The sequence below is a fragment of the Miscanthus floridulus genome, unplaced genomic scaffold (assembly GCF_019320115.1).
Source record: "Miscanthus floridulus cultivar M001 unplaced genomic scaffold, ASM1932011v1 fs_634_1_2, whole genome shotgun sequence".
In the NCBI taxonomy this organism is placed as follows: Eukaryota; Viridiplantae; Streptophyta; class Magnoliopsida; order Poales; family Poaceae; genus Miscanthus; species Miscanthus floridulus.
In genome coordinates this window covers 13,940-25,839 of record NW_027097040.1, presented here as the reverse complement: position 1 = coordinate 25,839, position 11,900 = coordinate 13,940, and the positions used below count along the sequence as shown (strand labels likewise).

General features: G+C 44.8%; 1 protein-coding gene and 1 pseudogene across 1 annotated transcript; one reads left to right on the top strand and one right to left on the bottom strand.

The window, feature by feature from the left end:
- Nucleotides 1-1,052: 1,052 nt before the first annotated feature.
- On the top strand, nt 1,053-2,310 carry LOC136532486 (uncharacterized; annotated as a pseudogene).
- Nucleotides 2,311-4,559: 2,249 nt separating this feature from the next.
- On the bottom strand, nt 4,560-9,554 carry LOC136532481 (phytochrome-associated serine/threonine-protein phosphatase). The gene is made up of 10 exons (XM_066525074.1): nt 9,227-9,554; nt 8,867-9,013; nt 8,688-8,755; nt 7,868-7,925; nt 7,118-7,228; nt 6,984-7,034; nt 6,248-6,391; nt 6,071-6,166; nt 5,878-5,949; nt 4,560-4,872 (listed from the first exon to the last, which is right to left on the bottom strand). Exons 1-10 carry the CDS (start codon nt 9,305-9,307, stop codon nt 4,789-4,791), a joined length of 912 nt encoding a protein of 303 aa, XP_066381171.1. The 5' UTR covers nt 9,308-9,554; the 3' UTR covers nt 4,560-4,788.
- Between the last annotated feature and the right edge of the window lie 2,346 nt (nt 9,555-11,900).

The following is an 11,900-nucleotide window of genomic DNA, read 5'->3' as shown; positions in this document are numbered from 1 at the left end:
AAGGTGGACCTTTAGTCCCGGGCGAGAAACCGGGACTAAAGGAGGGGCCCTTTAGTCCCGAATTCGTGCTCCCGGCTGGGAAACCGGGACTGAAGGGGTTTCCCAACCGGGAGTACAGCTTGTTTCTGTACTAGTGATGTAAAGCATTAATTTTAATCATACTAAATAAATATCATTATAAGATTTTCATAGTAGGAATGTTTTTGAGTTATAAATGTTGTTACTATTGTTTTTGTAAATATAGTTCATAACTTAAGATACTTAGATTCAGACCAGACTTAGATTGCATCTTTTTGACATTTGTGTCATAATCTTGATACCGTATGTCTACAATCCATCTGCTAAAGTTCCGTTAACTGATTGTTAGCTCTAGCTCCTTGATTTTCTGAGACGTAGCGATTTTCGTACAGAAATAGGTGGGAAATTCTAGTGGGGTTGAATACGGAGTGGGTCCTTTTTTTTTCACTCTCAACTCTTATTATAAACGGAGACGTGATTTTGATTTACTTCCTATCTCAATCTATATGAAGTTTTGCTTTGGCTTTCTCGTAAAAAATCTGCTCAAGTAACGCTGTCATGTGGCCCTACTTCTCTGCTTTTCTGTGAGGACCAAAGCAGGGTCAAGTGTTGATCCAAAGAAGGAAAAAAAAGGCAGGGCCAATGGGCCAAACTTTTACTTGCACTGTACTGCCAAAGAGCTGAAGGTGCCTTTTTTTTTTTTTGAGATTAGAGCTGAAGGTGCCCTGTGATACTGCCTAAAGCAAAGCGCCTGCCGGCCTAGTGGCTAGTGCAGCAACATCGCCATCGGGCCCATGAGGATCCAGTGGCCAAGCAGCCTCGTGCGGGCCACACTTTATTTGATGCACTCGTGTACCCCCGGCCGCCACCGTGCTGCCGTGCAGTGCAGTCCCGCTCCCGCGAGCCGCACTCCCACAAATAATTGAATCCAATCGAACGAATTGAAGAATAGACGACCACGTTTTGACCGGATAATATCTTATCTTACAGCTTTTTTTTAGGGAAATCTTTATCTTACACCTGAGTTGCACGAACCGACGCCAAACTGTTGGGTGCAACGGCAAAGCATCCAGCCCAACTGCTATAAACACACTTCTGCCGCCAGCACTTAGCGTTCGGCTGTTCAACAAAAAAGCCAAAAGCTGGCGAATAAGTTGCTAAAATTCGAATCGAAATTTGTTTATCTCTTTTGTTTTGGATGGAGAATCAAATTTTATCCCAAAGAAAAAGGGAATCAATTTTTATATCTGTTCAGAGAAAAAAAGAAGACCCGCACGCACGAGATGCCTTCCTTCCGAATTTAAATGCGAAGCAACAGACGCCAGACAGCACAACGCAGCAGCGTCCTGCGTCCCTATTCCCCTCCCACCTCCACCTCCCTCCTTCCCACGAGCCACGACGAGGCCACGGCCCCCCCACGCCTCCTCTCCTACGCGAATCGCCCGCACCGGAAGCGAAGCAAGGCGCAAGGCAAGGGGAGGAACGCAAGCAGCCAAGGGCAACGGCATGGACTCCAAGCCGCCGGCGGCGGCGCGTAGGAAGAAGGATGCCTCGAAGAAGCGGCAGGAAGGAGGAGGAGGAGGCCTGCGCGGGCCCAGCGTGTCCCCGGCGGCGCCCCCCGCGGACGCCGCCGCCGGGAGCGGCGCGGCGATGGCGGAGTGCGCGGCGGCGTGCTGCGTGCTCTGCGCGTGCCTCCCCGTGGCCGTGCTCTGCTGCGTGGCGCGCGCCCCGCTCCGCGTCGCGCGGCGGTGCTGCGGCAGGTGTCGGCGGCGGGGGCCCCGGCGGCAGCTCGCGCCGGGGGGCTCCTCGTCGTTCTCGGACGCCGAGGTCGGGGAGTTCCTGCAGCAGGGCGGCGGTAGCGGTGCCCGCAGGCGGGCAATGGGACAGGACGGGAGGCAACCGCCCTCGCCGCCGGTGTCGGCCCGTCAATCGCCGCCGCCGCCGCCGCCGTCTAGGGATCGGAGGTAGCGCCAAGTTAGTCAGTTACTGGCATTTTTTTTCATCCTCTTCTGTTTTTTTTTCTCCTCTGCGATTTTGTTGTAACCATATCCAGAGGTCCAGAGCATCTGCCAAGTAGGATGTGCCGCTGTTTCGATCTGCTCGGCATCTCTCCTCGCTCTGTTTGCTCGTTCTCGGCTTTGTTTAGCTCAATCCAGAAACTGATTTTGGCGAAACCAAGTGGTTTTATCACGCCGATCCTACCAGGTGTCCCCAACCGCATTGTTCTATTTTTTCCCCTTATAATACACTGCTCAATCGCACCAAGAGCTGCATTATCACTTCTCCCTCTAATCATTCTGCCAAACAAAAAAGAACAAGATTATATTTCCTCCTTGAAATAGGCTAAATTAACACTGATACTGCTTAGAAGTTAGAAGTGGACTGAACACTGAAGTCTGGTGAAGTATCAAACTATCAATCCGTTCTTGGTCAATGTAACGTACTTATCGTGCATTCAATTTTTCGCCACATAAAAGAAAAACATGCGTGCATTCAACGGAGTTTTGAATCCATTATTAAACGAAAGGCCACTGACGGTATTAAATGAAGTGGGGGCGAGTCGGAACGAGGACTAAAAAAATTAGTAATTTCCTAGCGCTGCCCCCACCTGAATGATCATGAGAATTGGGAAAAGGGACAAGAACAGCAGACTGCCGAAAGATGCCCGCCGCAGCCCCGCAGGCTCAGACCATTGTTTGACCTGCCATTTGTGCAGCAGAACGCCAGGCCAGGCGGCCAGCGCCCCCGGCAGCACCGCCCCCGCACGAGCAGAGCAGTCCACATCGAGGAAGTGCGCGCTGACACAACCCCACAACCGTTTGGCTGCTCGGGTTCACGTGAGGAAGACGACGATCTGATCTGAAGACCTGTACTATGAGGAGGCCGCCTGCTGCCGCGGCACGAGCGAGCGCCGTCCAAACACAATAACGAACGAAAAAAAGATGGGGCGGAGGATGATGCAAACGCCATCGCTATCGCCTATCGGGCTGCCAAACCCCGGGCTGGGCATCATTCGTGCGTATCGCGTGCGGTCCAGGATTCGTTCCGGCGGGCGGGCGGCGGGACGGCCGGATGGGCGAGGAAGGAGACCGGCTGCGGAGGGCAATGCCTTCTCCCCACCGTTGGAAAAGCGGCACGACACGTGGCGTGGGAGACGCCGTGCGCGCAGGCAAAACTTCTCTCGCTACCGCGACCGCGACGGCGCGCAACCGAACGTACGTACGGTGCAATGCGGGGCGCGGCGGAACCTGTGGCGAGCTGCCGTGCCGGTTTCCCTTTGCAGTTGATGGGAGTGAGCATCTCCAGCAACTCGTAGGATCGTTTTCCGAAATCCTGTTTCTGGCCGAGATCAACAGAGTTCCGACTCCCAATACAAATGGTCCGATTCGTCTTACTGAATCTTGGCTGAAACTGATCGAAAAACACTATTCTAACTGAATAGGTGTGAGAAAAATAATGTTGTAACTAAAAAAACAAGTCAAACAAACCGAATATGGGTAAACCGAATGGGGCCAATATTTGCGCTCGCCCAAGATCAAACCTCCTTGGATTTCCGCGCTCCCAATCGGCGATCTGGAGCCAGCCCCGCGCCCCGCGGCAAAATCGATCGATCGCGCCATATTCCGCGCCGTTGCCTCTTCGTCATGCATGCGCCGTTGCCTGCCGTCGCGGCCGCAGCCACGTCGCCTCCCGTTGCTGTACACGCCTCCGGTGTCCGGTCTCATCACACCTCCACAGGCCCACAGCCGCCAGCCGGGTGTGATGAGAAGGCAAAACTACCGGACATGTTTCAAAAAACAAAGGCACGTACAAATAGCTCGCGTCCTTTATCTCTAAAGAAGGGATGCCCTAACCATCCAGCATCTATTTTCATCCCCATGGTCTATTGAGCTTGCTCTGAACAATGCTCCTTGCCACATTATTACCAATATAATCATAAAAGCCTTTTTGTGTGTGTGTGTGTGTGGGGGGTGGGGTGGGGTGGGGTGGTGGGGGGGGGGGGGGGGGGAGTGTGGTCGGGAGGGAGGGGATTTTAGACCAAGCTTATGATAAAATAAGATTTTCTTTGATATATTTCTAGCTGAAAGTAACCCTTATCCCACTGATAATGAGTTCCATAGGTCAAATAACAGAGTGAAACTAAAATCGAACTCCAACTAAATTGTTTCCATCAACTTTCACCAGCAGACACCAGTTTCCATGCTCCCTCGTGTAGATCTTTTGGCCTTATTTGTGCACCCATTTACACCGGAGGAAACAACTTCTCTATCAACGAATGTTGTGGTATTATCTTATCTTCTTGGACGATCAGTATACATCAGTATGTGATATGCTAGGTGCGTCTCACATGGTAAATAATTGCGAGTAAAGAGTTGCCCATCGTGCAGAATCAAACTTTACAGAACATATACCAGGTGCCATTCGACTAAATGAATATATGCCAGAAGCTGCGTGCACGAAAGTATCTTGCTACGTGAACGAACGACCTCAAATGATATTCCAAGCGTGACTCATCTGCTGCACAACGCAAGCGCGGTCCAAAATGAATAGCACGCGAACTAAATCATAAACAAAACTTTGACAGTGTCACTGAAGGAATACAGGAACATATGACACTCCCGATGGTCTAATGTACATGTGGTCAAAAGAAAACAGAAATCAAATTGCATCAGATTGCACTATGATCTGAACCTACAACAATAAACACATCTGATTGATCTTTAGCCCTTACAGATTTAAATATTGACTTCTAAAATTGTACAATTGAAGTCAGAGGAAATATGGGACTGCAGTCCTTGGGCCTCGCATCTGGTTGTTCTCCTCAGTCTCTGTGAAGAACTTGACATCTCTTTCCTGGTAAAAGAGAGCAAATTATACTGTAAATCAGCATTGGTCATAAATCTCATGAAACACTACTGGCCAACTTGAGAAAGCAATGGGACAAAACTTGTTGGCCCCTTGCAACCTGCGAGCAACCGGAGATGACCACACAAAAAGAACTAAGAGGTCTTAAGTTACCGAAAAACTGAATTTATTTCACTTTTCATGGCAACTTCTACTGTTCTACACCTCAGCAAAGACACAATAGGCATAATGCTGATTAACTACTAAATCTCAAATGGTTGATTTGTTTCCCAAATAAGGCCTTGTTCAGTTAATCTCCAAATCGAGGGGGTTGGAGGGGATTGAGGGGGATTAAGTCATAGGGGATTTAATCCCCCTCAATCCCCTCCAATCCCCTCAGTTTGGGGATTAACTGAACGGCTAAGCATGGTTGATGCGCTTAGACAACAATTCGTTTATTCCATGGACGGTAACTGAAACCCTCTCCCTACATAACTTTATTCCTTGTTTCAGGTCCAATCTCTGCATATAACTAGCAAGTACTCCCTCTATTTCAAATTATAGGTTATTTTTGGCTTTTTTTGGGTACATAGTTTTTTGCTATGTATCTAGAAATAGCATATATCTATGTGCATTACAAAAGCTATGTACCTAGAAAAGCCAAAACGACTTATAATTTGGAACGGAAGAAGTATATAGAAAATGTCCAACATAACCTTGATGCATTATGGCAAAAGACAGCAGCTGGTGACCCCACTTAGCTGCACCATAACATTAATTTGTATAACATCTACACTAAGGTAAAGATCCCAAAATATTAGCCAGAAACAGTGGTTGCGTAATATATCTTCTGGTTGCACATCAGAAACAATTATCTGTACAAAAGTTGCTTGTACAACTGCACAATAAAATCTACTGAGGATGGAGATAAACTTATTGTATAAATTGACTCAAGAGTAATCAGGTGTGTAAAATGCTTCAAGCAAATCCTTGTAGACAAAAGAACTATCATACCATCTTCTCATCGAAGCTTAATATAGAAGCTACATTGCCACATCTGTAGCAATAATTAGGTGCAGACCACACCTGGAGAAGAGAAGAGAAGTTAATATGGGCATCATAACAATTCAATATGGTCACACTGAAATACAAATGCATACTACTATAATGTGATACAACCAATATCTATATGTGAACAAGAACTCACAGTTACAAGGCCCTTCTCCTGAAACATGTACTTTAAACCTTCCTGGACCAGCTGGTGAGCCCGGCAAACTAGCTCGATACCGTTAACAAAGTTGAACTGCATAGCAAAAGGAGACATTCACAAGGAGCGAATAAAAAAACAGTCCAGAATAATAAAATAAAATTATTGTATACACACCTCTGCTGTGACTCGCGATCCAAACAGCCAACCTGCTCCACGGGGACTAACAGCCCATGTCTCTATCTCCTCAGGGTCACTCCACATAAGATCGCAGAAAGGACCTTCATGGGGAATTTCACAATTGCGATCAATCGTTCGTATCTGGAGAAAAGATAATCAAAGCTTCAATCTCATTGAAACATTTAGTCCAAATAAAAACCATCCACATAATCATATACTACTATTCTTCAAGAAATGAGTCAGAAATGCTATGGACCAAATCAACCCCAGAATCATGTGCTCAATATTCTTCACAAAATGAGTCAGCAATGCTAGTTCATTGATGATAAGCATTCTTACTACCAAAGGAAATTCTATCAGAAACATGTCCAAAAAAGTACAGTTAGCACAACCAGCTGAAAATAAGAACAGAAAAAACAAAATAACTGAAAACATATTAAATACCCCTTCTGCTGTTTACTATTCAAAATTTCCAAACTCCAGCATATATCCACTAAAGCATTTTATTTATATCACTGATAACAGTGAAGTTTTCAAATAGCTGTAATTCTTAAGGCTATGCATATCCTTTATAGTCCATGTGAAAAATATTTCTACTTTTGTATTCACCAAGTATGGCAAATCTACAAGACATGAAACTCAGAATCCAATAAAATGGGAAGGGTCATAAGGGTTCATAAACAGATGTGTTCACAGATGGTTATAAGAAAGTTACAAAAGAGAAGTCACGGACCTGATCAATAGTACGTACATCGGGAGAAAGACCACCATGAACACAGAGTACCTGAATTCAGCATATAATTTAAGCATGACTGGCCAAAATAACATGAAATGACAACCTGTAATTTTTTCCCTAGAGGAACTTACTTGGCCATTAATGATTGCTGATAGTGTAAGGTAATCAAAAACATCAGTGCAATACCGCCATGCATTGGCGTTGCCATACTTCCTCTGACACTCATCATAGAAACCATACACCTAAAGATAAGTCACAGTATTATTAGTATGCCTGCATGATAAGCTAAAACATGTCAAGTGTTTTCGGCTATTTGTGGTACAGTATGGATACAAGCATGCAATGTAAATCGAGAGCTAAAAGATATAGCCATTTGAAGTCACAACCAGAGGAAAAAACGCAAAAAATAAGAGCCATGTTGACAGGTAGTTTAACAGGCACTGGCTATAGAAAACCTAAGCATGACATACAGGCTGATTACCAGATAATGTTATCTTGAGAAGCATAAGACTTCAATAATCATGGATGAGTAACTTGCATTCCTAGATTCACATAGCCAAGATTAAATCACAGATACAGTATCAGTAAGAGCACTATTTCCCCTAGAATAAAATCAGCATGTACTGAATTTGTTTCATGCTACCAAAAATTAAATATTATGCTTCCCACAGATGGCCAAAAGTGCTTTAAGAGAGCACAGTGGAGGGTAACCAGATGAATACAACACCTTTTGAGCTCACAAGTAAAAAGCAGAACACAAGAATCATGGGAACATATATTGGACTCAGCCACTCAGGGCATTTAGTTGCAACCGAAGTGGCCTAAATCAGAAAAACTATGAACTGTATGCAATTATCTGTTTTTCACATACAAGAACATACCTGCGTCAACTGTCTACTTTCATGATTTCCACGCAGAAGGGTTATGTGTGCAGGATACCTAATGGCAATCAGAACATTCAGCAGCAGGAATTAGCCATAGATAGTGACGATTCTTGGAAACATTCTAGATGGGAACTGAAGTAACGATAAGAATTATGAGAATCAAAGCCATCTCATCAGATGATCAGAATGTTGGTTCATTGGGAAAATTTATGAGAATGGATGTTTCTTTTCACACTTGCAGTTCATGCTGCCTAAAAAGGGGAGGAAATTTCTGTTTCTATGTTCAGACACAGTAAACTCATTCAGCTACCACATATGTTAGGTGGACAGTGCCAACCATGGTTAAATGTATTCAGATCAACTCCAGGATATTATCTGTATTTTTCAGAAATCAAAACAGCATACATTATTTAAGTTTTAACTGCATAATAAACTAAAAGATAGTTTGATCTGTAGAGCAGCCAATAATCCAGGAAAGTGTGAGAAAGTGAGTCAACAAGGTGCGAAAGGATATGAATAGTCAATTGCCAATCAATCAATACAAGCCATTAGCCAAATTCTGTTTAAACTAGCTACTATGGTTAATTATGTAGCAGCAACCATGCATCTTTCCTAAAACAACAAGGTTGTGTTATACTAAAAAATGATTATGCATTCCTTTCATAAAAAAACGATTATGCATCAAACCCTAAGGAGGTTCTATTGTACTAACAACACAAAATGGTGAAGCGGCTATTACAATAGAAGCTAGGCAGCAGAAACATTGCAACAATCAAGTAAACAACTGAGTACGCCAAACAAGAAACTGACTAAATACCTCGCTTTTAGTAGCAATAGGATGGTGAAAACCTCCAGGCTGTTGAAGCCACGGTCCACAAAATCACCCTGCGAGTGAACCACAGCTCAATTGAGATAAACATAGCCATGCCAAACCTTCCCAACAACCACGGCTCCCATGAAAAAGGCAATGAAGAAAAAAGGCTCCACAATCCGCACCATGAAAATATAGTTCGTCTCTGGGACGTGGCCCCCCGTCGCGAAGAGCTTCATCAGGTCATGGAACTGCCCATGGATGTCACCGCAAACCGTCACGGGGCTGTTCACCGGTTGAACGTTCGACTCTTCGATGAGGATCTCCTTCACCTGGACAACCAGTAAAGCAGACCGTGGTTACACACAGACACCACCAGCAGACGCAGCAAAGGAAACCGTTTTCCCCCTCCATCTACCTCCACCCACCAAGAACCCTAGCACCGCCGCGCAAGCTGTGCGCTCGCGTGCCACCGCCCTAGATAGCAACGAGGTGATAAAAACCCCAAGGGGCGGAACGAGCTAGTAAAAGGGTAGGGAGCTCACGTATTCGCAGAGAGACTGAAGCTCGTGCTCGGCGAGGTGCTGGCCCTCCTTGACCTTGGAGATCCACAGATCCAAATCCATGGCGGGGCGGCGGCCAACCGGGTGAGAGCGATTTGGGGCGGAGGGGCAGGGGGGCTCGGTGGAGCCGTGGAGGGAGGAGGAAACCCTCTCCTGACTATTGGCGCCTCCTCGATCGCGGCGGGGAGGCGGGCGGCGAGAGGGGAACGAGGAGCGGGGGAGGGGACAGGAGGCGAGGTTGTGATTTGCGCCTGGCTTTTTGGGCGGCTGGCTGGAGTCGATGAGCGCCTTGGCTGGCTCGCTCACAGCCTCGTGCTCGCGGCTGCACGAGACGACAGGGGCACGGGGCCTCTTCTTCAGTTTCTGAAACGTGATTGGATAGAATTTTGTTTCGTGTTTAGGGCACGAAACGTGAAGTATCTTTGTATTTACTAGTATAAAAAACTTTACATTTTGACAAGACTGAAACCAAATTTCTGAAATCTTTTATCAGTTAGTCAATAACATTTCATTAAAATATATATCAATATATTTTTGAAAACTATTCCCCCTATTTTTTTTAAAGCCATCAACAGGAGCACGCCAGGCATATGTTTTGGTAGTGAAAAAAACAACAAAAACCTTAAAAAGGACCAAATAACCATAATAAAAACTAGCAATAGAAAATCAGCCAAAACAACTAAGACAACAGTTGGTTGATTGCTTTTCAACATGCACCGCACCATAACGTCTCCTTAAAACAACTAAGACAATGGTCGGTTAGATTGATATTTCAACATGCACCGCACCATAACATCTCCTTACGACTTTATATCACATTTCAACCTATAAACCGTTGCTCTGCTGCTCAACGATCCACATCCCTATTAGCCGGTTGTCACACTGCACCACCATCCTTGTTCACAAATTCAATATTCGATAAACCATCGTCACAGCTTGTACCGTTGTTGATGACAATGTTTTGCACCTTGCCAAGCTCTGCTATGCAGAGCTAGCCGCTGCGGTCTGTTGCAAGCCATGTAGCTGTCACGGCGTCGTATCTGCTTACACCGCTAGAGCACGCTGTCCCACAACGGACTAGCCTTTGCAAATTAAGACTAGCCATCATAGTCTACTGCAAACCGCACACCAAAGACATACAACCTGTTCGGGAGGCCGTAAACGATCGTGGATTATTTACTGCTGGCTGGTTTGGTGTGAGAGAAAAATGCTGTTCCCGGCTGAAAATTTATGATCGTTTACGAGCAAGCGAACATGCTGTTAATGCCCTATTTGATTGAACTATGGCATGTGCTATGAAAAAGCTAACGTGGGTCGTAGGCCATGAGAAAGTCGTTTGGTTCAATAGTTGTGGCTTTTGAAAAAAAAGTCATTTGGTTCAACAGTTGTGGCTTTTGAAAAAAAGGTAGCTAGCATATCCCACATATCATCTGTGCCTCCACATGTCAACTACCAAATAAATATTTCTCTATTTTTTCGTCAAATTGGAGGAGGCCACAGAGCATGGAGAACGATGGGGACACTCTCACTGCCGTCGCTAGGTAAAAAGCCCTAGTTTGGTTTTAATAATTAAGTGACAATTTAAGCTTTAACGTGAGATAAGTGATCAGTCTACAGATACACTAGTGTGAGCTACTTGAGCCGAGCCATGGTGAAGTGGCTTGGATTTAATGCAATGCTCAACATGTTAGTCGTGAACAAACACTACAATGTTAGTCACCCAAATTATAAGACGTTTTAGCTTTTCTGAATATAGGGCCTTGTTTAGATTGCAAGTTTTTTCACTCTATCTCCATCACATCAAATCTTTGGACACATGCATGGAGTATTAAATGTAGATAAAAAAATAAATAATTATACAGTTTGATTGTAAATTACGAGACGAATCTTTTGAGCCTAGTTAGGCCATGATTGGACAATAATTATCAAATACAAACAAAAATACTACAGTATCAATACTGATTCCTAACCTCAATCTAAGGCCCTGTTTGGTTGGGCTTTTGGCTTTGGCTTTTGGCCCCAAAAGCCAAAAACCCAACCAAAGGGGCTGCTTTTGGAGGATACTTTTTCAGAAGCAGCTGCTTTTCCGTAGTTCATTTTTGAAAGCTGGTTTGACCCTGCTTTTGGCTTTTGGCTTTCTGCTTTTCGAAATTGGTGGAATAAAAAGCTCTTCCATAGTTGTTTCAAGAGAGATAAAGATAAAAGGTATATTTTATACTTGTTTAACCAAACAGCTTTCAGCTTTTCTACAGCTCACAGCCCACAGCAGCTTTTCCACAGCTCACAGCCCACAACAGCTTTTTCCCACAGCCACAGCTCAACCAAACAGGGCCTAAATACGGCCTAGCTTTTGCTATGCATTTAGATATACACCATATCCACATGCATAATAAAATCAATGAACCTGTTCACTGGTTGATTTTTGGGCTAATAAGCCCGGCTAGTACTGGTTTGTTGTGAGAGAAAAATACTATTAACTGGCTGATAAACCCTAACCGAAACCATCTAGCGAACATGCTGAATGTCTTATAATTTTAAATGGACAGATGACAAATTATCAAACTGACAACCATAGGCAATAACGTGTCATACATAGGATTATCGAAAACTTAGTTTCTTTTGGAGTTGAAATGCAGGAAGCCAGGACCCAGCAGCA

Bases quoted from the DNA above. Each gene is read 5' to 3' on its own strand.
- LOC136532481 (XM_066525074.1), bottom strand. From the start codon at position 9,307: ATGGATTTGGATCTGTGGATCTCCAAGGTCAAGGAGGGCCAGCACCTC. The intron at 8,756-8,866 runs GTGCGGATTGTG...GTTCACTCGCAG, and splicing joins AGACGAACTATATTTTCATG to GGTGATTTTGTGGACCGTGG. The intron at 7,926-8,687 runs GTATTTAGTCAG...GATTGCCATTAG, and splicing joins CTATTGCTACTAAAAGCGAG to GTATCCTGCACACATAACCC.